The sequence below is a fragment of the Periophthalmus magnuspinnatus genome, chromosome 10 (genome assembly GCF_009829125.3).
Source record: "Periophthalmus magnuspinnatus isolate fPerMag1 chromosome 10, fPerMag1.2.pri, whole genome shotgun sequence".
In the NCBI taxonomy this organism is placed as follows: Eukaryota; Metazoa; Chordata; class Actinopteri; order Gobiiformes; family Gobiidae; genus Periophthalmus; species Periophthalmus magnuspinnatus.
In genome coordinates this window covers 33,566,251-33,590,511 of record NC_047135.1, presented here as the reverse complement: position 1 = coordinate 33,590,511, position 24,261 = coordinate 33,566,251, and the positions used below count along the sequence as shown (strand labels likewise).

At 38.5% G+C, this 24,261-nt stretch overlaps 4 protein-coding genes across 4 annotated transcripts; 2 read left to right on the top strand and 2 right to left on the bottom strand.

Moving 5' to 3' along the window:
- On the bottom strand, positions 1-3,965 carry tmx2a (thioredoxin-related transmembrane protein 2a). The gene is made up of 8 exons (XM_033974161.2): positions 3,693-3,965; positions 3,507-3,567; positions 2,074-2,187; positions 1,564-1,640; positions 1,383-1,489; positions 1,237-1,302; positions 1,028-1,157; positions 1-857 (listed from the first exon to the last, which is right to left on the bottom strand). Exons 1-8 carry the CDS (start codon positions 3,879-3,881, stop codon positions 684-686), a joined length of 918 nt encoding a protein of 305 aa, XP_033830052.1. The 5' UTR covers positions 3,882-3,965; the 3' UTR covers positions 1-683.
- A 97-nt stretch (positions 3,966-4,062) lies between these two features.
- On the top strand, positions 4,063-6,438 carry si:dkey-6i22.5 (polyamine-modulated factor 1). The gene is made up of 5 exons (XM_033974304.2): positions 4,063-4,291; positions 5,105-5,210; positions 5,308-5,408; positions 5,484-5,679; positions 6,280-6,438. The coding sequence occupies exons 1-5, from the start codon at positions 4,074-4,076 to the stop codon at positions 6,340-6,342; spliced, it is 684 nt and encodes a 227-aa protein (XP_033830195.1). The 5' UTR covers positions 4,063-4,073; the 3' UTR covers positions 6,343-6,438.
- Positions 6,439-6,502: 64 nt separating this feature from the next.
- On the top strand, positions 6,503-9,635 carry med19a (mediator complex subunit 19a). The gene is made up of 6 exons (XM_033974613.2): positions 6,503-6,851; positions 7,220-7,342; positions 8,492-8,625; positions 8,705-8,801; positions 8,888-8,982; positions 9,290-9,635. Exons 1-6 carry the CDS (start codon positions 6,632-6,634, stop codon positions 9,353-9,355), a joined length of 735 nt encoding a protein of 244 aa, XP_033830504.1. The 5' UTR covers positions 6,503-6,631; the 3' UTR covers positions 9,356-9,635.
- Positions 9,636-11,689: 2,054 nt separating this feature from the next.
- On the bottom strand, positions 11,690-22,781 carry slc43a1a (solute carrier family 43 member 1a). The gene is made up of 15 exons (XM_033974197.2): positions 22,353-22,781; positions 19,181-19,341; positions 18,907-19,099; positions 18,239-18,294; positions 18,051-18,127; positions 15,349-15,441; positions 15,114-15,247; positions 14,906-15,036; positions 14,687-14,833; positions 14,558-14,593; positions 14,356-14,482; positions 14,144-14,273; positions 12,664-12,737; positions 12,290-12,413; positions 11,690-12,157 (listed from the first exon to the last, which is right to left on the bottom strand). Exons 2-15 carry the CDS (start codon positions 19,332-19,334, stop codon positions 11,963-11,965), a joined length of 1,671 nt encoding a protein of 556 aa, XP_033830088.1. The 5' UTR covers positions 19,335-19,341; positions 22,353-22,781; the 3' UTR covers positions 11,690-11,962.
- Between the last annotated feature and the right edge of the window lie 1,480 nt (positions 22,782-24,261).

The window sequence follows — 24,261 nt, the reverse complement described above, 5'->3', positions numbered from 1 at the left end:
GGTGTTCCAGTAAAACATTTAATTCTGGCATTTGGATAATCAAACATATGAAAAAAGCTTCAGTAAACGATTGATGACAAACTACCAATAAATACATCTTTTCAGGCAACACAATCATTTTGATATGTAAATATTCAAGTTGACTGCTGGGTTTAAAGTCCAACCCATACAATTACATGTAAATAGACCACACTGTCTTAGCAGCACAGTTACTCAAGCATACATGTGTTACAGCTGTCTAATGACCTTCAACTTTTGATATCATAATATAAGGCCCAATGGCACATTTATAAATAATGCTGATGATTGACAACATCTTAGATTTGAAGTTTAAAAAAAAAAAAAGAGAATCTCAACTGAACAAAAAGCAGTAGGAGTCAAGACATTTTGCTGCTCATCGAAACCGCTTCTTCAGTTCAGTTTGATCTGTTTACTGTAAACTGTAAACTGTAAACAATTGGTGTTTTTGTTTCAGTGCTGTTAGCTCCTCCCTTCAGATAGATATAAGGCAGTGTCCACCAGTAATCTGACCAGAACTGAAGAAGCGGCTTGGATGAGCTGCAAAACGTCTTCACTACAACTTTTTGTCCAGCTGATAGATTTTATATTTTTCTTTCACTATGGCTCATACTTGGACGTCTGAGGGATTACACAGACATCTTAGACTTAACCCCACATCTCCATCACTTGTCCTTCTTGCTCTCTGAACTCTCAGTTTGGTTTTCTGTTTCAAACTCATTACTGTCCTCTTCTGGCTCAAAACCGTTTGGTCCATCTTCTTTCAACCCACGACTTTTGTTAAGCTTTTTGGATTTTTGGAAGATCTCATTTAGGTTAAATTCCCTGATAATGTTTTCCTGGGAAATTAAAACATTGGATTAACATTAGTAAATAAAGTAAACATATACACATATATATATATATATACACACACACACACATATATATATATATATATATATATATATATATATATATATATATATATATATATATATATATATATATATATCTTTTTTTTTTTCACCTCATTAAAAGTCCAAGATACAGCTCTTCCTTTGTTGTCAACCATTGGGCGTCTCATGATCTCCCGACCTCCTTGGTAAAGCACCAGTGTTGGAAGCTGCTTTGCCAGCGGTGATGTGCTAACCCTGTACCTGTTCAATATAAAACCACTCTCAATATATTATCACCTTATTAGCTAAACAACAAAACTGCAAATAGCAGAAAACTAACTTTTGAGAAACTTCTCCATAGCGTCCAATGTCCACTTTGCCAAACCGAAGTCCAGCACAGTTGTATCTGCAAAATTGATGAAGATATAAAGGCCTTTGATTAGTATTAAAAGACTAATATTGTAATAGAAAGAAGTCATTTCCTACTTGAGGGAAAGATCGGCAAAAACAGGAGCAAATGACTGGCAGTCGGATGACCAGTTTGCATAGAATTCAATAATCCATGTGACACGACCATCGTGCTGAAGCTCCTCCTACAAAACACATCCAAACACAGTGAGTTTCTTTTAACACCAAAACGGTGCTTTTAATGAGTTATTTCACTTACATCTATGGTCTTGTCACTGAAGTATTTAATATATTCTGGTCCCATGTAGAGAGGTGGCTTACAGGTCATCACAAACACTGTGGGATTGAAATGAAGACAATACAACATGAGAATTCTTATGTTTCTATTAGAATTGATTAACTGTGTTTGTGTGTCTTCAGTTTCAGGTTCTTCATTTATACCCACAGATAGAATTGGTAAAATTGGTCTTAATCTCCCTCGATTAGTGCTAGTTACAAAGTATACAATACATTTTATATATTTTAAGTTGAAAGCTTCAGGCCTCTTCTAGTGTAGTTTTAGTTTTTTATTTACAATCTTAATATTTTTCTGGGTCACCACTTAAAATAATGGTTTAATGTAATTTTAGAGCTGATTTGGCCTAGTTAAGACTTGCATAGTTCTATTATGGGAATTAAATATGTTTTCAAATGATGTTTAGTGGGAACAACGGCTTTAATTTACCGTTGGAAGAGACAGATAACTAAGATGTAATGTAATGTGACTGACCAAGACAGAGTACGACGTAAAGGATCCCGAGTCGAATGTCGAGTCTGAAGAATAAAATCACATTTGCCACTTTGCTGAAGAGGAAAATGTTTCCAATGTGCTGCTCCAGAGTAACTGACAAAAGAAAAGGAACAGGGCTGGTAACATTTGGTCAGGGTCAGGTCACAGTAGTTTTTCTAGTAGTTCACAGTAGTTTCTCTAGTAGTTTTTTCTACTCAACTATTATCTTTCGAAAATTTAACTTACCTATTTTGGTATTCAACAGATACATTTGCATTTTGTTGTAATCTGGCATTTTACACTGTAACTGACCCCCATTGTGGGACAAACAAAAGTTATCTTATCTTATGTTACAGATTTTCAACAATATGCATTGTCTCTATCATCAGATATACTTTACAATCTAAAGAACAAAAACACATAATACAGAGCTCCACACTAACAGTTTGAGTTGGGTGCACCAGAATCTGCCACTTATTTAAGACATCGTCATATATTGTCCTTAAATTGCTCCAAAAATAAGGGATGAATAAATAACTTGGTAAGTTACTTTTACCCAGGTATAGAGTTCATACATGTACATGCTTATTAAAGAAAAGGAAGAAAATCATGTTTCAGTAATACGTTTTATCTTTTGAAAGTTATTTATTTGATCAGATAACATTAAGATTTTTTTCTTTAAGTTAAAACCAAATGAGTTGAAGCCTATAAGTCAAAATAATAAAAAGCTATTAAATTAACACTGGCTTCAAAGACTAGTCAGAGTGAGAGGTCTGTATTTTAAAGGATCCTTACAGTTCCCTATAGTAAGTGCAGAGTGAGACCTCTTCAATTTCAATAGCTGATCTGTGACGTCTTTTGCTGTTTAGATTTATTTTCAACTAAACACAGGAGGATCTGCAGGTCTGATGCTTATCTTTAAATGTAAATACTGCTTCTCATTCACAAATAGATGAAAAAAACCAAACGTGCGAGTTCTGACCGCATGACTGGCTTTAGCGTCTGGTCAGAGGTGAAAACGAGTGAATTAACGTTTAGTTGTCAATTACAACAATCGTTTAAATGTGCTCTATACTAATGAATATTTCCAAACTATTCGCGTTTCTAATGATGAGGGAGGACACGGGAAAAGGGACGCGAAGAGGATCTGTCAGGCGCAAAATGTTTGGTCATGTGCGCCAAAAGTGGTCACACTCTGGAGCCCTGCAATTTATCATTAATTGTTACATCTTTGCTATAAACTAAAAATACAGGAATTAACCCTTGTCGCTTAAACTGAGATTGTTAAACTCATAGACAATCCCATAACACCATGTGTAGCGCTCTGAGGCTTTCTTCATTGTTTAAAGTCAAAACAAACACCTAGGATGTTTAGTCATGCAAGAACTAAAGTTTACACATAGACAAATGTATGAGTGCAGGGGTTCACTTACTGGCTCTCCTGTTTTTCATCATCACAATGGCACAAAGGAACATTAGAATCTCCCATTCTCTCTACAACCAGATACAATTGCAAAGACAGAAAGTTACAGAAACTGGTGTATAAATGAACGCAACAAAAGGCACACCATATATGGCTGTAACTCCACATGTAGGGAACTCTATCCCACCATGCTTACCCAGTCAAAGTCGCAGGAGTTGCCGTCTTCTCGTTGTGAAGCCAAGTGTTCGCAAAGTCCAGGCGCTTTTCGCACAGCAAGAAATGCAACGGTCATAAGAAACGAGATGATATAATACGGTTTGAGGAGCCATTTGTAAATCTGTGGAAAATGGTAAAGAAAAGCAAAAATTCCCGTGATTAGGCCCATGCTTGAAGACACCACAGGACAACACCGGTCAAAGCGAGACTGAGAAGTGACAGCTGAAGTAACGAGGGGCTGGTCAGTGCGTGTGGACACTGCGCACGCGCCGTTATTACAGAGGGCGTTTATTGGGCCAATGTGCTACCCGTACTTCTGGCGCGCAAAGCAAAACATAAACAACAGAAACGTGTGGCGAGAATGGAGCAAAAAGAAGACGATTTCAGCAAAGAGACTGAGAATGAAGCTTCAATGAATCAGAAATCAAGTAAAGCGCAAAAAACGTCAAGTAAAAAGTCTAAATCTAAAACCGAGAGTAACACGACACCGGACGAAGGAGCACAGGCTCGATTTAGCCGAATCAAACTCTTCGAAAAAGTGATGAAGAAAAGTTTAGAGAATTTTATTGAGCTTGCCAGGTAATGTGTAACATCTGTGCATTGTATGATTTGGGATTATCTTTAGTTTGTCGTGTTTATCATCCAGTATTCAGTTTAATTACAGATTAAAGGTGCACTATGCAACTTTTCTGGTGAAGGGCTTATTCTTTAAACGTTATCACCATGGAGACACGTAGGTGACGCCACCAGGCCAGTTGCAGATCAGATCTGTGGAGAGGTGACCCTTCGCAATAAAAAACACGTATGACTGGATTAGGGATGCACCGATCCAGCTTTTTACTTTCAGATACCAATGTCAATACTCGGAGATCCCCGATACCAACCGATACTACGGCTGAGACTGAAAATATGATTTTTTTCCTTTAAAGACAAACGGTATATGGATTAATATCACCCAAATTTGTTTTGTAGCTATTACTTATCATTTAAAGTAACTATAGAACAGCTTTGAAAAAATATAAGTTCAATATTACAAGGTATTTTGGGCCAAGATTGGCCTGTATATCGTATAACTACACCAATTTATAGACCAAAATGAGACCTCAACTGAACCTTTATCTTGGAACTGATATCCGATCCATCAACATTTTCAATATTGGCGCCAATATCTTATACCAGTACAGTATCAGTGCATCCCTAGATTGAATAAATGCAGGATAAAAATTTGAATGCCTTAGTATGGAACATTAGAAGCAAAGCATTAACATCTTCATGAAAACACATGGGGGACATTTTAATTTAGCCTTTAACCAGTGAACTTTTCCTTTCCAATAACACTAGGTGGAGGTTTCATTGTTTAAAGAATAATTGTCTGTTTGTTTTCTTCTCCAGTTTCAACAGATTCACCAGCACCTTTCGGCCTCTTTACAAGAGAAACCCACAGCGTATGGAAAACATTTATAAGCAGTTTATAGAAGAACTGCAGAGAGCTATTCAGGCATGTCAACAAAACAATATAAGCCGTGTAATAACATACACAGCTACACTACCTGTTTTGTCTTGTTGTTAAATATGGTTTGTATTGTGTTTCAAAGAATGACATTACCAGATTATTAGAAGAAGGACGCTTGGAGAGTAAACTCAATGAACTGGATAAACTAGAGGATGCTGCCAAGGATAAAACGGATCCTGCATGGTGAATTGTTTGACATTATGTGAACATGTATTTTTTTTTTATTTTACTTTGTTAAGTTAAATGGATGTTCTTTAGGCGTCCCTCTGGAGTACCTGAACAGGACCTTTGCAGTTTTCTAATGCCATACTATCAAAAACAGGAGGCCTACATGCGACTAGAGCTTAAAAAAATCCAAGCTGAAAATGCTTCCCTCGCAGAAAAAGTACTGGCAGGGAGAGAGCTGCTTTCTCAGACTGAGCACCGCATTTCAGCAACTGTGGAAGACTGGAAGGTAAGTCCGTATAATGAGAGAGGGCTTGTTGGTTGGATCATAGAAGTAGCTTCAAGAAAATCTACACTTTTTTTTCAATGCATAAGTTATTTCAAGCTATGCTTTTTTCTGGTATTCATCTGAAATCATAACAAGATAATAGATCATTACATCATGATAACAGAATTACCGGTATGTTTTGTTTATTGTAAATCAAATATTGCTTGGACAGGGAGGTACATGAAAATGGGAACGCATGACTCAAGTCTCAAATGCAGGACAATACCGGATTTGCCAAAAATGCATGAATCAAAATTGGTACTGAGAGCAAGAAAACACTTAACACAGTCTTAATTGAAAAAAGCAAATTATACAAATATATTACTCTGAAGTACACCACACCATAAATATCCCAAAGGATTCCCACCGCTAAGTTTCAAACAAAAATGCCCCCATGTTCCTTTGTTCATTTCAAATAGGCTTTTCTCAGAAAGGTTTTTCTGTGCATAGATAGCCTATTATGTGCTTGATACGTGATTGTTTTTAAAGATCTTATTCTTAAAAGTAAAATTGTATACTGCAGTTATTTCTTGGTGATAACATAATGTTTCTTTTCCCCAGGTATCTGTGACAGAATTTGAAAAACTGGCATCTGCCCTCAGTACCAATGTTGTTGATGTGTGAAGTGCAATCCATCCATCACCTATTGTCGTGTATTTGTTTTAAATAAATCTGGCTTTGTTTATTTTACTTTTGCTTTCATGCTAATAAATAATCCTCATGCTGCAACATTAATAGAGACTGGATTTCATATTATTGCCATTATTACGGTAACGTCGTGCGTCTTTACTCGCAGCATTACGGCGATAAAACAGTGCCACAAAGAGGCGACAGCGAAAACAGCGGCGTGCTTTTTTCTACATCATACGCCGTCTGTGAGTGTTGTTTTCATAGTAAACGCATTCCTTTAGATATGACAGAAATGTTTTCAACTCTATTCGGCCAAAGTGAAGCTCAGGGACCTCCGGGATCCGCGGCTTTGGGATTTGGACCGGGGAAGCCTCCGCCGCCTCTGCCGCAAAGCCAAGTGTCTATGCCGGGTCAGATGCCACAACAGCTCGGGGATGAGGGGCCTATTTTACGAAAGCCCGGAGCCTCGAATGAGCCTTTCTATCTGTTGCGGGATCTACCCGGTAACGTTTGACTCTTAGTCACTGAATAACTCATTTGACAAAGCATTACTGTTGTTTGATTGATGAAACTTAATCACATCTTGCCGAGCAGTTTGTAAACAAATGTTAGCTTGCTAGCATAGCAGAGGATAGCATTAGGAAGTCCTCATCAGATACAGTAGAACTAGTGTACTTCAACAGGTTCATACGGAAATATCTAAACATTTATTCCAATAGTATAAAGCGCCTGTGTGCTTCAGTTGTATTTTTCTTATTTTTTTCATCGCATTATATTCTGTTATGTAACATCTGGATGGACAACAGTTGAGTGTGCATATTTAATTTTGTTGTCAATTTAAAAACATTTAAGTATTTCTGTTTTCCTTTAGTTGGAAACGAATTAACTGGAAACTCTAATCTCATAACGCACTACAACCTGGAGCACGCCTACAACAAATTCTGTGGGAAAAAGGTGAAGGAGAAACTCAGCAACTTTCTTCCAGAGTTACCAGGTGATCTTTTACTCCTATGTATTACTTTTGAGCTGTATTCTAGTCATTCTGTACACGGCACAGTTTTGTATGTCCCCTACACGCTTGGAGTATAGCAGGCATACCCAAAGTCCGGCCCAGGGGCCAATTGTGGCCCGTGTACAAATTTCCACCTAGCCCGTTGCACTGTTGACCAACGTAAAATACACATTTACAAGCAATATTATATTTCACCGAGGATGGCAGCAGATCCGGGCCGTGCTCCGAGGTCGCGCTCTTGCTGACTTTTAACAGCAATTGGATAAAGACAAGTTTAAAGAAATTCGAACATTTGCTAAGAAAACATTGAGTTTGTTTAGTTCTCGTTTATGAACTTTAAAAAGAACCATGCGAGGACAAGCCTGACTCACCTGCGTGACGTTTTGCGCATCCAAACCACCGTCTTTGAGCCAGACCAGGCCTATTTACTACAGTCCAAATCTCAGTTTCAGTCCAGTCTCAGTTTGTTGAATGTTTGTTAAATTTGAAAATCTCAGTGAATAAATTTTATTGTGATAATCAAAACCACAGATTAAATGTTCACTTTTTCATATTTATAATCTGTGTATAATTCATTTTGTTTTTGAAAGGTGAAAGCCAGTTGCAATAAAAAGTAAAAAAAAAAAATTAAATAGTTCAAGTGCATTTAACATTAATGGTTCAAAGAATCATGGTGAATGTTCAGCCCCCGCAGCTTTTCACCTCAACAAATCTGGCCCTCATTGCAAAAAGTTTGGACACCCCTGGAGTATAGGGACGTTATGTGGGATAGTACTCTGGCATCCTCCCAAAGGGTTAATTGCAGCCAAGGCTGCAGTCACAATCTTTTACTCAAAAGACAATTGTCATATTTCTGTCCTATACTTTTAAAGTGTAAAGTATAAAGTGTTTGTAAGTATCTAGTGGACAATCAATCCGCCACTAGATTATACTTATAAACACTTTAAATATATCTGTTACAATTTCCACTGTCACCACCAGAGGCTGCAAATGTTTTTCAAAACATGGCTTGTTGGGAACATGTATACATTTTATGTTAATAATTTTATGCTTTATAGAACAAGCCATTGTTTTTGTTTTCTAATTATTCATTATAATTGCTTTTACTATTGCGTTTTTGTTGTCTTTTAGGTATGATTGACTGTCCAGGCACACAAGATGGCAGCTCTTTGAGGTCTTTGATAGATAAACCTCCAGTGTGTGGAAACTCTTTCAGCCCATTGACTGGTGCACTTCTCACAGGCTTCAGGCTCCACACAGGACCGGTACCAATCAGAATGCAAAACTTCTTCATATGATGTGGGGAACATGTGTTCTTATGTTGACACTATTCTGTCTTTGCAGCTTCCAGAACAATACCGCCTAATGCACATACAGCCACCAAAGAAGAAGAGTAAACACAAGCACAAACACCACAGACTACAGGACCCACTACCACAAGGCATAACATTTTTAAGCGTTAAAATGATGCAGTATATGTACATGGAACAAGTGTCCTTAAACATGCCTTACTTTTGGATTTTATAGAAACTCCATCAGACTCTGATCCCAAAAAGAAGAAAAAGAAAAGAGATGATGATCCTGACCGCAAGAAAAAGAAGAAAGATAAGAAAAAGAAAAAGGTATGCTTTGTAATCAGATCCATTGTTTTTAACACCATATGTTATATATGGTGCATATCTTGATGGAGGTTACTTTTATATGCCAAAACCAGAACAATGTCACTGGGCTCTAAATTCTGCTCTTCATATAGCAGCATAGAGGTGACAAAAAGTAGGGACTTGTACAGGGAGCAAGAGTCTGCTCACCACACTCATATTTATCACACCTGTTGCTTTGATGCAAAAATGGGGCCCTGCATGTTTTCTCTTCAGTATCTTCAGGCATTAAACTCATTCAGTTTTATTTTTCTTTTATATCTGTTTTCAGAATCGCCACAGCCCTGACCACCCCGGCCTCACCGGCTCACAGCCAAACAGCAGCAGTCTCAGATAAAACGACTACTATGTACATATGTATAGTGTGACTGCATTTTATAAGAGAAAAGTGTATGTGTTTTACAAATAAATGTATTATAAATACAAGAGATGCATTGTAACAAAGCAACGTTTGCATGGATGAAGTGTGAGTATGAATGGAGTATCTATCCCAAGTATTTAGTATCTGCTATGGTGCTAAGTGTACAGGTCCCATGTATATGTCCCCTAGAATTTTGTTAAAATTTTCACTGAAATGGCGAAATAAACTTCAGGATGGTTATTTCTTATTCCTTAAATACTGAATATATCAACCCAATTGATACAACTTTTTAGGCAGATGTTTATTTTAATGTTGAAAATACAGTGGACAGTGAGCTTAATTAAAGGTTTTATAGAAATGTTCTACTGAACCCTACAGACCTTCATTGCGTAATGCTGTGTGACAACAATTGTAGAAGAAGAAATCATTTAGTACGTAGGCACAAAGTAATAGTGTAGTATAACAAGAAAAAACAAAGCAGTGGCGTGCGGTTCTTGTCCTATAAAAGCTAAAATATTGCATGTAAAAATATAATTAAATATTTTTGTGAATGCCATGACAATTTTTGAGAGACACGCGATACAAAGGAGTGACTGGTTGGACTGTCTTACTCACTATTGTCCAGTTCCAGATCGTTATGGATTCGTTCAGAATGTAGAAGCTGGTAAGGCAAGTCATATGTCACTCATAGGTAACACATAGATAACAGTACTGAAGGCACAGTTGCCTAAATGAGGACAGATTTGTGCAAATAGACCACTGACTAGCCTTGTTTGTACAAACGGTGTTAAATCCAATATATACACATATTAATAAGCTATGTAGGTTTAGGCTTCTCCAATGTGACCTCAAAATGGCTCAGTATATATGCATTTAATATGTCAGTAAAAAAAAAAAAACTAATTTGCAATGTAGTTTGTCTGCTTGCCCACCCATAAAAGTCACCACACCCTACTGCAAAACATATCCTGACTTGAAATATTAAAATACACAGAAAAACTAAAATGCTTCACTACTAAATTGATTTACAAAAAATAAATACCATAAAGGTACTAAGAGTAATCATATAAAAGCAACAACTGATATTATTTACAGAGGGCACATGCAGAAATCGGTGACAATAGTTCTTTATCAAAAGGTTAAAACTACAAAGTCACGTTTGCTGTCAACAAAACAAATGCTTCCCTTTTAATAAAAATAAAAAAAATTCAAAGGACATGCCCCCATTTCTGTGTGTAGTTCAGTAGAAAGTATTGAATATTAACTGCTGCAAAGTCAAATGTATACATTACAGTTTTGCCTGTTAAAATGACAAACAATATGACACTGTAAATACATAACTATTGGAAGATGATTAGAATATACTTACTCCATAAATTTGAGATATTTACAAGCATGAAACATTCGATGGACAAATGACACAAAGATGTTTAGGAGGTAGATGTTGTCTGGTGTCTACACAACCAGCCAATGCGTGCCCCCAAAGATTTCAACATGATTATGGCATAAAAATCTCTACCTGTACAGATGGTCTAGGTTTGCAAAGTCTGGCTTGTACATTATAAACCATAGCACACTCAAAACTAAGTAACTAACTTGCACAAAGTACATTACTGAATACATTTAAATTAATATTCTCATACTTTTTTGGTAAAGTTTCATTCTGTCTTCAGTTTTAAACTTAGAATTAGCGATTGTTTACCTTTATATGTTTCGGCTACTTTCTGGTGCCTTCCTCACAAGACTCACCTGATGTGTCTTGTACGCTGCTTTACTTGGTTTTGAGAAAGAGCAGGGGAAGCTTACGGCCCCTACTCTCTGATGCCTTCTCCAGGACTGCATCCCATGTCTGTGTTCCTCGAGGTTTCTCTTTTTCCCATTGGGTTTTTTTGACAGGGGATGTTCTGGGACAGTTATCCGTTTACTTGTTTTCTGTTGATTAATTTGCTTGTCTGTTTCTCTTTCATTGTTGATTTTCTAACTTTCTGTTGGTTAAATCCATTATGTTCAGCCCTAAGAGGCAACTGCTGTTGTGATTTTGGGCTTTACAAAAATAAATTGAATTTAATTGTGTGATAAGGTGTATGCTCCCCCATCATGGTTTATGCTCCTTGGACCTCGTTTGTGAACCTCGATGGCCTCTCTGATCCAGGAGTGGTATTTGTTGCTTTCAGCTCGGATGACCATGGCATTGTTCCAGTTCATGATATGGTTTTGTCTCTGGTAATGGTCAGATTTGGCTGATTTCAAATTTTCTTTTTCTTTTATTGCTCTTGTTCGCCTGTTGGCCATTTATATAATTCTAATATATTCATAGTTCTTTGGTTTCATGTAATGTTGGGGGGTATATTCAAGTACCAGGAGATCCATAGTTTGCCATAAAGGTCAGACTAGGATGAGTGAAATATATGGCTTTAAAACAGTCTAATTTGGCTCCTGAACCTAAATAAAATAAATAAATGAGTCACAACAGTGACAAAAACATCAGCAAGGCTTTAAAACTATGAAATAAAACTGATGCGCTGCTGTAAAAATACATCCAGGCACACAAGATGAATCCTGTTTTCTTCACTGTTGGAAGCTTTATGCATCTAGTGCAGCAAAGCCATTGGTGTGAGGCTTGTGGCCGTTGGCCATTGTTTGGTTTAGTGCCTGCATCTCTTGGCTCAACTGCTTGTCTCTGGCTTCTTTTTCCTTCAACAGATGTCGTCTGTGATAAAACAGGTATCCCGGCAACAGGAACCCAGCCAGGGAGAAGATTAACAGGCCGAGGTTAATCTGAAAAAGTAGGAACAATCATTACAAACTAATGCATCAATCAATTAAAAATGAGAAATAGTCTTTTCTTTCCTTGGCCTAAAGTATACCAAAGTGCTGTAGAGTTATCACAGGTTTCTGCAGTGTACATACCCAGTATGGATTTCCCTCCAGTGGCCCAACCATCGCAATAAAGAGTGGCTGCTGCAGCAGAGCAACCACCGCACTAATCATAGACTGGAGACCAGTCAGGGTCCCAAAATGGTTGGAGGGGTAACTATGGGAAACAAAAAAAAAAAAAAAAAAAAACACCACTCACAGTCTATGTACAAATTCTTATAAGAGATGCACACAAGTATTTATTTACACCATTTCATTGGATATCGATAGTTGGTTGTTATACTGTGTTTTGTAAGAAGAAATTAAATTGTTACTATTCTACCTTTACTATTAATATCCTTTCAATTAATTTAATGAAAAATAATTTTGCATTACAGATTATAAATTTTAAGTGATATTTTACTTACACGGCAGCATAGAGACCTCCACAGCACGAGTGAATAAATCCTCGAACCATAGTATGAAGAATGAATGTCAGGATCTATAAAAGAGGAAGTTATTAAAAAAAAAAAAAAAAAAAAAAAAAAAAAAAAAAAAAAAAAAAATATATATATATATATATATATATATATATATATATATATATATATATATATATATATATATATATATATATATATATATATATATATATATATATATATATATATATATATATATAATTATGATTTGTCATGATGCCTGTTTTTTCCTGTCCTCCTGTGCTCTCTCCCCCTCCCTTACCTGTCTGTCCAGAGCTGGGCGGAGTTCCTGACTCCTCACGCAAGCACCTGGAGCGCATCAGTACAATTACCGTCACCTGCTGCCGAGTATATGAGGGCTCAGCAGAATACACTCGGAACCAGACCGTCCGCGTGTAAACGTGAATGCTCGAGCTCAGTTTTGCATCTTTGTTGCCCGTCTGCATGCTCGTATTGGATTTTTTGCCACCTTCCAGATTCCTGTCCTCGCTCGTTCCTGCTCCTGCCTCTGCGCTCCGGCTCCGGGAATGTCATCCCTCCGTCTTGCCACCTGTCCTGTCTTGGTCTCCGGCTTGCTGCTTGCCTCCTTCCTTGGGTCCCGCTCTCTGGACTACGCCGGCCCTGCCTATCCCGGTCTCGTCTCGCTCCTGTCTTCACTCCGGTCCTGGCTTTCCCGTCCCCGACCTGCACTCCGCCCGCCTGGCCTGCCTCCCGCTCCCTGGTCCCTCGTGTGTGTTTGAATGAACTGCTTAAGACTAAAATTCACCATTCTGTAAATAAACACTGTCAACTTATCACTGTACCACTCATCTCCACTACAAATAGGAAAAAGAGGCTACAATTTGCACGAGCTCACCAAAATTGAAGACTGGAAAAATGTTGCCTGGTCTGATCTGGGGGATGTTTTCTTGGCACACTTTAGGTCCCTTAGTGCCAGTTGGGCATCGTTTAAATGCCACGGGCTACCTGAACATTGTTTCTGACCATGCCCATCCCTTCATGACCACCATGTACCCATCCTCCGATGGCTACTTCCAGCAGGATAATGCACCATGTCATAAAGCTCGAATCATTTCAAATTGGTTTCTTAAACATGACAATGAGTTCACTGTACTACAATGGCCCCCACAATCACCAGATCTCAACCCGATAGAGCATCTTTGGGATGTGGTGGAACGAGAGCTTCGTGCCCTGGATGTGCATCCCACAAATCTCCATCAACTGCAAGATGCTCCTATCAATATGTGCCAACATTTCTAAAGAATGAATCAGCACCTTGTTGAATCAATGCCACGTAGAATTAAGGCAGTTCTGAAGGCGAAAGGAGGTCAAATGCTGTATTAGTCTGGTGTTCCTAATAATCCCTCAGGTGAGTGTATGTATGTGTGGTTGTGTGTGTGTGTGTGTATGTGTATGTATGTATTACTTGGAGAGGGAGATTGTCAATAAGACAACAGAATCCAAAAACAATCAGGAGCAGGTTGGTGATGATGAACGCTCTCATCGCATTGGTAACTTTCTGGATCTTACGGTCTCTCTTGGGCCCGCAGCTTTTACTGAAAGTATAACATGTATAAGTATAAAGATGTAGTAAATCACACTATGCTGCTCAAGTGATCTCTCACTCAATTCAAGTACCTCTTTTCAGGGGTCTCTTTCTCATCTACACACTCTTTCATCTTCCAGTCCATAATGTAACCAATTAATGGGCAAGTAATAAGGCAAAGCAGCTGCAGAGTGCCAAAGATGGAGGAGTAGAAACTCACTAAAATAATGGATAACTTCAGTTTGTACAGGAGGACATTATCAAATAGGCAACAGTTTCAAATATGAGGCTCACCTTTTTGTGCTGCCTCAGTTATGAGATCTTCAGATGCTATAAAAATAAAATTAAAAACAAATGCACTAAATAACAAATATCTACTAGTTTAGTTACTAATACGTTATACAATATATTTTAGACACTTACGATGTTCCTCTCCATGAGTTACCATAAACTCAAGCATCTTATTCATTGCGCCCATGAAGAAGATGATGCGTAGCTGAGACATCCCCATTGTGACAAGACTCCAGAGGAAAATGGGTGAGAAGACAGAACGGCGAAAGGGCACATTTTCTGACAGAAGATGTTAGGGTGTAAGTATGGAGATAAAACATTTCTTTCATGTATTTTGGTTTGTAAACGCACTGGCTGCAGGTTCAGGACTTGTGGCTATTTTCTCTGCAGAATGATGGTGCACATCTCCGTTCTTCTCCTGTAGTTTCTGTTCATCTGCCTTTATGTCTGATTGTGGAAGCTCTTTTGTTGTGAGAATCGTGCTGTTAATCACATGTTTGATACAGTGAGTTTTTTGTTTTTTTTAATAAATCAAGTTTAGAAGGAGAGAGTATATCACCTGTAGTCCACTTCATCAGGTGTTGGAAATCCTTCTATGGGCCAGTTCAAGAAACAATTGAAAAAGACAAAAGCAGCAAGTCCTGCCCACACCCACATAATAACATGGAAGGTCACATGTGCATCATATATCAGCTGAAAAACAGCACAAACCACATTGGCAAAATATTATTACTGCTATAATTTTCAAATCATGTAATGCCCAGTGTGCCACCAGTAGTGTTTTTGTACATTACCTTTACTCCAGGGAAGGTTACAGCGGAGGATGCATAAGAGCCAATCATCAAAGACATAACTGTGGAGCTAAGAGCCCCAAACATGTTAGGAAGCTGCAAAAGAATAAAAAGTTTATAATGACAACAATGATAGTGTTATGCTTTGGCCCGACAGAGGGCAGCCTGCTGCCGGCACCATAGGTCAACCAATAAAACCTGAGCTGTTCCTTCCCACAGAGTCTGCACTCATTAACCCATGTCTGCCACAACACAACACAGCCTCATTAAACAAATATTAGTTTCCATGTCATGAAGACTCACGGAACAACGTCATGACCCAATCTGTGTCATGACCTCATAGAGCACAACAATGCCTTACTTAAACACAACACACGGTCATTATTTTTGTCTAGTACTGTATACGTTACTCAAAGCAGGGGCACCGCACCAGGCACTAACACACTGTATATTAGGTTAACCTATTTACAGCAGTAAGAAGCTTAGCACTAACACAATGGCCAATTGTGTAGTCAGCACACTTAGTGTTTTTAATAAGAATCTTAAATGGGTCAATATAAAATCACATGTGTGGGATTGTGGTGGGTCTGTATGAGTTGCAAACTCTTAAACCAACTAATCTTTTAGGTTCACAAAATGACCCTCTAATTTCACTTTAGCGGTCATCAAGCTACAGTGACTGGAAAAGGAAGGTGAAGATGATCATTAAAGAGCTGTCAAACTATTACAATTACTTCCAATATTATTTCAATCAAAATTGACTGTAGATGCATTGACTTAGGTCAAATGAAAAAAGGTGCACTATGGAACTTTTCTGATTGGGTGTCCACAACCTGCTTGACTCCATGGAGATGTTGCTTTACACAGAATATTCCACATGGCAATGGCACTAAACGTATCAATTTAGCTTCTAATATCTCAAAAATCCCCTGAAAAACATCCATTCTTACTGTCAGCGAGATCTCCTCTCCACAGATCTGACCTGTAGGTTTGTCTGTTTGTCCCATGTAGAGAGATAATTTTATTGCCATACTGTGGAACACTCTAATTAAAGCAATTACATATGCATGGGCACAAGCAGGAGGAGACCCTAAGCCCCCACCAGAAAAGTGACATACTGTAACTTTAAAGGAGCCAGTAAAAATTGACGTGCAAGTGCTCTGGCCAAGAAGATAAGAGTGTGATGACAGTTTGTGGCTGACAAAATCCAGAGAGAAACTCAAGGTCACCATGTGCTGAAACAGCAGGGCTGTGGGTTAAACAGGGAAATAAGTCTTTCCTGGGAATGTTTTGGAGAAATTATGTGTGGATTATGGAGTGAAAAGCCTCAAGGAAAATGCTCTTAGACAGTTTCTAAGAAAGAAATATTTCACAAGTTGTCGTCACAGGACTCAAGAGCCTCCCCTGAGCACGTTTTGCCCTTCTCTATCTAAAGCTAAAGACAGAACAGTGAAATGTCATCTGAAGTTTACATTCAGACGGCAAACAGTCAGAGCCAGTGTGTGTATGGGAGGAGTGCGCACGTGCCTGTGTCTACAACAGAAGGTGTCATTCTCATGAATGTGTTTCTAAGAGCGCTCCTAAAATACATATTTCACACATAGATATTCAGCACACGCTATGGATGCAAATATTAACATAGAGAAGAGAACGGTAACATGTGACTTCTCAGTCACACCGGGGTCGAGTGAGAGCCAAACTGAGATACAGAAAGTTTTCATTTGGTCACTTTGAATTTGTCAGGGCTTTATGCCTGCTGTGCTCACTCAGTTGGGGTGATATAAGCCTTTAATTAAGACTAATCATTAATCGGATCAGATTGTATAATAAACTCTAGTAAGAACTCAACTCAGCTGATGGAATGGTATATTAAGTAATTACGTTTTGTTTTTGTTTGCTTTATTACTTTAAACTCAAGCTGTATTCAGTCTGTAGTGCTCACTTCAGAAACCCTAACCCGCTCTCACACTGCACCTGAGACCTGACTCCCTTTTACATTATACATGGAAACGTGGCTTTGGGACTTTTATGGTTTGTTTATTTTTATCATTCTTCTTCTGAAAACATTGTGTCATTTACTTTTATTAACATGACGTTTTGGTCCCTCTGACCTTCTCTAACCTTCCTTGGAGGGTCCAAACGAATAATTACGAGAGTACGTCAAAGACTTGTGGATCAACAAAACAGAAAAACAACTGTGATTGCAAAAACAAGAGAAGGTGACCATCAATATTTTAGATAGAGGTGAGTAGGCAGGGCTTTCTTGAGGGTGTGTGTCCAAGCCTGAACTTTCATTGGTGGAAACACAAATAGGATTTTCCATCTGGGTGCAGTCATGTGCATATGGAAACATGCTGTACCAACCGAAATTACAATTGAAATACTTGGCAGGGCGCAGAAGGACCCAATAACCTGAGTTGATAATGTTGTGACCAGCTGCCACATAGCAGTGTGTCTGACAGGCAAGTAAACAGAGTGCAGCTGAGAACCTCAGTATTTCAACTACCAAAACCCTCCAGGCTTGTTCCAGGAAAGGTTTCTTGGAATGCATGGAAAGTTATGTAACCTTATAGCACACTTACTACATTTTAGTTCATGTCACACTCTCCCAATAATGTGTGATAAATCCGGACTCAAGCAAATAAAAGCCTGTACAAGATACTGCAGTTTACTGATATTTTAGAAATATTAAGTAAATTTCTCACCGTGAGAGAAGTGAAGGTCAGACAGATGCCCCCAAAGCCGTTTAGAGAGAGAGCCAAAAAGATAAGCGCTGACAACTCTGCAAACAAATACAAAAGTCTATTTTTACCTCATTTTCATGATCACAATGTAATTCTAAGGAATCACAGATCATTCATTCAACTGTGTATTGAGCTTAGGCTATACTTACTATCAGGGTCATAGGTGGACACAGCCATGATAACACATGACAGACCAAAACAAGAGCTGAAAAGCAAAACAAAAAAACATGTGAAAAAAAAAACCTCTTATAAAAGCTGTTGAGACCTATGACGACTTGTTCATTAATAGTTTTCGGGACTGCATGTTATCTTTGCATGTTTTATGACGTGTTATGTTTATACTATGCAGTAAAATTTCTGAACTACTATCTTTGGAATGTAACTCAACATGTAGAAATAACGCCTTCTAAATTGCTTACTACTGTGTATGAGCTTAGCCAACAGGGGTGTCTGCAGGATTTTTTTATGCATAGCCAAGTGCATCTGCATGCATTAAGTGAACTATTTGGTCAATAATCACTGTTGTGCTGCTCTGTGTAACTTGGGGAGACATTTGTATTCAATGGAGAATTCAAGGTACGCACAGTGTGTACAGGCGTATCCCTGCAGGCAAGTGTAAAAACCACACCTCACTTTCACGGCAACTTCACTCATTCAACGCACACCCTCTTCAAGAATGTACTTAATTAATCTGTTCTGAATATTGCTTATTTTCATTTTTTAATAAATGCAAATCAGCCATGCAAACCATTTCAGTATTGGTGATAGGTGAAGAAAATGCACACTGTGAAGACAGTTTGCTTCACAAGAACTTTACCTGCCCACAAGACGAATGGGACGTGGGCCAAATCTATCCATGAGAATGCCAAGAGGCAGAGTAGTGGCACTGAGCAGGAAAGAGCCTATTGTGAAGCCCAGGTTTAGCATCTCCTCCTGGTCTACACATGTGAGCCATTCTTCTGACTCTCCAGCCGAATCATTACCCAAATGCACAATCACTGACTCATTTTCTGTACAGAAGCAAAAAGCTTTGTGATACTCTCATGGAGGAAATCCATAACATGGCGCACCAATACTGACTGATGTAATACCTGTGCAGAGGTGAGAGTAGAAGCCTTCCTTTTTTAACATGATGAGCAGGGAGCCCCAGCCCAGAAGCACAGCTGAGCATAGCAGGTTCTCCAGCACCGCTGTCACTGCCATCCACCAGCGCCTCCTGTAGGCCTGAACCAGAGAAGGAGCCATGGCTGCTCTGAGGGAACAAATGAGGAACATTAAAAAAGAAGCAGTCATTCTTTTATCCGCAACTGTGCATCAAACCAAGTTGTAATTTAAAACTCCTGTGACCCCGCAATATTTGGTTATTACGACCATTTGAAAAGCAAACATATTGAGCAGAGGGCGCTGCAGCTCGGTGAGAGTGACCCTGACACTCACCTCAAAGGTCACATCCGTCCCATTTGGTTCTGTGGCCAAAAGTTAGTCAGAGGCAAAGATGTCACCTCCTAGTTAGTTTTATTGGAAGAGCAGTGATGACCTAATAGGACTGGTTTGCCTGCGTGTGCTCTGTAGGTGCTCATGAGCCGTGTGTCTAATAGAATTATACATACTCGAATGAGCAGCCTTTGAGCTGAAACTGGGTTTGAAAAGAGGGATTTGTCTGTAATTGAGACCTCATTCTGAAAATCCACTTAAGACTCTCCAACAGAATGTGCCCCAGGAAGAAAAGCACTCATTCCCTCAAAAGACGAATAATGTTAATTACACTGTTCACAAAGGGGTAAAGTTTAAAGTGAAAACCCTTTTTACATCTAAATGACAACATTCTCTCACACAACACCTTCAAATGCAAATAAAGTTTGTTTCACATTGTTTGCATAGTAGTGTATAGAGTATTAAGGACAGCATTTTAAACTAAAATTTTAAATGTCACTGTATTGGTTTCATGGCTGCCTTTTGCCAAGGTAACAGAGAGGCCAGGCTTTATAAAATATTAATATTTTCCAATCTAGTAGTTATGCTTATGTTGATGACCAGCAGGTATCATAAAATGATTTTTAGGCCATTCGGGAGCATATTCCATATACAGCGCATTCAAAATATTTTGTACATAAAGGTTCTGTCATACGGATAAGTTTGTTGTGTTATTTTCACCACCATCAACACATCCAGACATGCAGTAGGAGTAATTCATAATAAGGGCCAATGTTATATCACATTCAAGAGCATATTACGTCACAATCAAAACAAACCTGTAGTGCAAACTAGGGCACACCATGGATGTATTGCACAAGCCCTGAACGACCAGCCAGAAAATCAGAGCCCTTTTACATTCAAGACAATAGCCAAGCTGCTGCCGTCACCTCCTCCTGCTTATCTCCCACATTCCTCGTGGTAATTCCTTCTGCTTTGTCATTTATTTGCCCAGGACACAAACCTCGCCCTGGCACTCAGAACAAGACCCAAAACACTGTTGTGGGGCATGAAGGTTAACAAAATACACCTTTAAACATCAAGGGCTATTGCTTTTTATGGCTGGCAGGCAGTTGTGACTTGTGAGTTCCCATCATAAAGCTGCTAAACATGTAAATGTGAAGGGCAGGTGAAGTGTGGACTGAATAAATCACAGAAATACCTAAACACTGCAGCTGGTAATATATTATTTATTATAGGCCTACTGTACAGACGTTGGTAGTAGTTTGTTACATTTACTCAGTTAAATTTACTTTTGGAATGGAGTATTTTTTCTAGCAGCATACTTTTACTCCTGGTTGAGTAATCTTTGTATTGAAGTAAAGGTACTCTTAATTGAGTAAAAGAGTAAAAGAGATTTTGCTTCATATGGATAGAATTACTTAATGATTTGAGCATTTTTGTTTGTTGCACTGCTCCTTCAGATATGATTAAGTTTATCAAATGTGTGTGTCTATCCTTGAAAATATCAGATGTTGTGCATTTCTTAATGTTTACTCCTTATTTTCCAGTTGCACTAACTTTAATTTAATTTTTTAAGTAATTCTTACTGCGCAGAATTTTTTCCCAAATGTTTTTACTCAACCCACCTCTGAAATGGGTGTTGAGATTGAAAATGCAAACTACATCAAGTTGAGTGACTTCTCTGTGTCTCACGCACTTCTAAGCAGCTTTTCTGCCCATAAGACCTGTGTTTATCAACCTCACCAGGCCATAAAGAGTCCCAGGGTAAACTCTTTACTCTCACAACTTTATATAAAAATAAACCACACGCAGTTGGAGCCTCTGTTCTCTAAAGAGTCCTACAACGCAGCCCCATGATGACGATGCTGTGCTCAGTATTAAAGCAGCTGTCTCTCCACGGGTATGACCTCAGTCTTGGGTCCTATTACCAGAACCGGGGCGCGGCCTCTCACGGCCACATCCCCGTGAGTCCTGGAGCAAGTTTAGAGCCGCGTTCACGTGCATTTACACATAGTATTTACATTTCTAGACAACTTCCTATATGACAGTCCATAGATTACATAGACATACAGTAACAGGTGTTGGCAGAGAAAACAAACTGACAACTGCCTTGCATTTAAACACGGATAAATTAACAAAACCAGCAAGTTAATGAGATTTAATTACAGAATGCACGATCATGAGATGTAATTTCCATCTTTTAAGATTTTAGCATTTTTGACACACAATATAACTGTTTATGGAAGAATACAGTCCTAAATTCACACTACGCTCCTGAACGCACCGAACGTAAAAACGTGACCACGCGGCTCATTATTGATTAGCTAAAAAAGTTAACATTTTGTATAAACTTTTCAATTAATAGCTGTTTGTATTTTAAACGTGAAAAAATGAAACATGCGTGTATAATATTTTTTTTTTTATATAACTGAACAGTGATAGTATGAGTTGAGTATTATTTGAGGATTATTGCTAACTGTAGTAAGCTATAATTTCCGAAAACTGCCCGCTCTTTTGGCGTTATCTTTATCACTGTAATTGATGTTTTACCACTGCGGATGTTCATGTGATAAAAGTATGGTAAAAGCATCTTGTTTAATTTAACTAAACCCTTGCTAAAAAATAATCTAATTCATCATTAAATCCATTTTCCACAGACATTGTACTTTTGTCGATGTCCTAATGCCACGTGTGTGATACCGTGAGCCGGTTCTTCAAGCCTCTGCCTCCCGCCGCCAAAAGAATTTAATTCAGGTAATACTCCGGTAATACTACACTTACTCACACAATTATACGACACATTAAAACGAAGTAAAGTTGACTTACTTGTGTTGTAGTTTTATGACTTCTCAAACAGACAGGGTGTGAAGCAGCTCTTGTTGAATAGGCTTATTTTTGTTCAGTTTGTGTTAAACAGTAAATGTATTGTTTCCTTCTCACAGTTTGATAGGGTTTAAGAAATGAGGATAGATGGATAAAACTGAGATGTTTTCTTCCTATTACTAGTTGTTTCCTGGAGTTGGGCTGGTACTCGAGCTGGTTTTCTCTCTCAGCTTTACTAACTCCCCCTTCTTTTCCTAATTTGACTTCTAATGCCCTCCCTCTGAGTGTTTAGGGGTGGAGAGTGACAAGTTACTACCACGCAGCCATTCACAACTTCACTCACTCTCACTCACTAGTCTAGCCTGTCTTGTGAGGATAACTTGTGCTTATGAGCCTTGAGTAGTATTTGTGGTGTATGAATGAATTAATAACTATGTTTAAAGCTAGGTTCTGTTTGCTTACACTGTTCAGAGGACAAGCGTGGAGTTCAAGGCTAAGATTAAAAGCACATGATGTCGTGGGAAAGCCAAAGCAAATAACTCCAGTAATGCATTCAGCGTGATGTTTACATGCCTACAACAGTGGCACAACTCACCTTTAAAAGTAAATACACAATTGTGTTTTGGTATTATTACAGTGGCCTAGTTAAAATGTCTTATCAAGATTTGGGTGCCAACATCTAACAACATCCCCTAAATTCCAGACTCTCAGTCTCTTAGATTTCTAATGGATAATTTTTAAATGCAGGGTGTGGTTTATTTGTATTTGTGGTTTTGTCAGCTATGTTCATACATATATTTAAAAAGCCTCAACAGTAGTATGCTAGCTAGAACAGAGCGAAACATGAGGAACAATATATGGCTGTGTTTCTCTGTCAACATAAATAGCTCTGTTACTAAGCCCACCTACTATCCAGATCCCATGATCACAACTCCATAACAAATAACATATATAGCAACGGCTTGTAACACACTATTTTCATTTACAGTAAATACAGTGTGGTATTAGATGGGTCCAAAGACCTTTGACTCCTATTTTCAAAGGTGGTGTAGAACTGACAGCTCAGCTCAAATTAATCCCGATCCGATTAATCTTACTTAGGCATAACCCCCTGTGTTTGCTCCACAAAGGAAAATCCGCACCCCACCAGGCACTACAGGGAGAACGACATGAGTTTTCCTTTTCAATTTGCCAGGTCATCCTTGACCCAAAATGCCTCATAGCCACCGGAGATCTATTGATATGGGGTTTTTTCATGGCCGATACAGAGAATTCAGAGCAGCCAATGGCTGATACGCTCTGCTGATTATTTTGGACTGATATGTACAGCTAATTTTGATTATTTTCCCCAAAATATGTGATTCGAAATTACTACTGTTCTATCTAATAGTCTTATAATAGTGCCCTGTTTCACTTTAAGCCTGTAAGAAAACAGAGTAGTCAAATTTTGAACAGTGCTTTTTTCCATTAAAGTGATCAAATAAGGCTTCATGTCTTTCGTTTACTAAGGTAGTGAGCCCAAACAAAGAATTAGCCCATGATTGAAATTGAAGGCTGATGGCTGATATGCCAAAAAGTGCGAATATCAGTTTCAATATAGATCGGTCTATCTCCAATAGCCACTCATGAACATCTTGTTCCACAGAAAGTGTACAGACGACACCTCTGGTCCTGAGTTCTTTCAACAGAATAATCCTGTTGGAATTTCTCCCCAGCTGTGGACATCTAAACTTCACCTTTGACCTCTGCTACCCTAAGTCAAGACCATTTACTGTACACTGTGTCAACCCTAAACCCCTAAGAGTGGGGCAGGAATTTAGTTTCCTCCAGGTGCATGTTAATGTAGTGACCGTGACTAATTCGCTTGACTGAATGTGAGAGAAGGATATAACACAGAAAGGACCCATCGAAA

Bases quoted from the DNA above. Each gene is read 5' to 3' on its own strand.
- slc43a1a (XM_033974197.2), bottom strand. From the start codon at position 19,334: ATGGCTCCTTCTCTGGTTCAGGCCTACAGGAGGCGCTGGTGGATGGCA. The intron at 19,100-19,180 runs GTATTACATCAG...GCTTCTGTACAG, and splicing joins CTACTCTCACCTCTGCACAG to AAAATGAGTCAGTGATTGTG. The intron at 14,594-14,686 runs GTAAGTGTCTAA...TTATTTTTATAG, and splicing joins AACTCATGGAGAGGAACATC to CATCTGAAGATCTCATAACT.
- si:dkey-6i22.5 (XM_033974304.2), top strand. From the start codon at position 4,074: ATGGAGCAAAAAGAAGACGATTTCAGCAAAGAGACTGAGAATGAAGCT. The intron at 4,292-5,104 runs GTAATGTGTAAC...TTTCTTCTCCAG, and splicing joins AATTTTATTGAGCTTGCCAG to TTTCAACAGATTCACCAGCA. The intron at 5,680-6,279 runs GTAAGTCCGTAT...TCTTTTCCCCAG, and splicing joins CAACTGTGGAAGACTGGAAG to GTATCTGTGACAGAATTTGA.
- tmx2a (XM_033974161.2), bottom strand. From the start codon at position 3,881: ATGGGCCTAATCACGGGAATTTTTGCTTTTCTTTACCATTTTCCACAG. The intron at 2,188-3,506 runs GTAAGTGAACCC...TTCTTTTGTCAG, and splicing joins GATGAAAAACAGGAGAGCCA to TTACTCTGGAGCAGCACATT. The intron at 858-1,027 runs GTGAAAAAAAAA...TTAATTTCCCAG, and splicing joins TATCTTGGACTTTTAATGAG to GAAAACATTATCAGGGAATT.
- med19a (XM_033974613.2), top strand. From the start codon at position 6,632: ATGACAGAAATGTTTTCAACTCTATTCGGCCAAAGTGAAGCTCAGGGA. The intron at 6,852-7,219 runs GTAACGTTTGAC...GTTTTCCTTTAG, and splicing joins TCTGTTGCGGGATCTACCCG to TTGGAAACGAATTAACTGGA. The intron at 7,343-8,491 runs GTGATCTTTTAC...GTTGTCTTTTAG, and splicing joins CTTTCTTCCAGAGTTACCAG to GTATGATTGACTGTCCAGGC.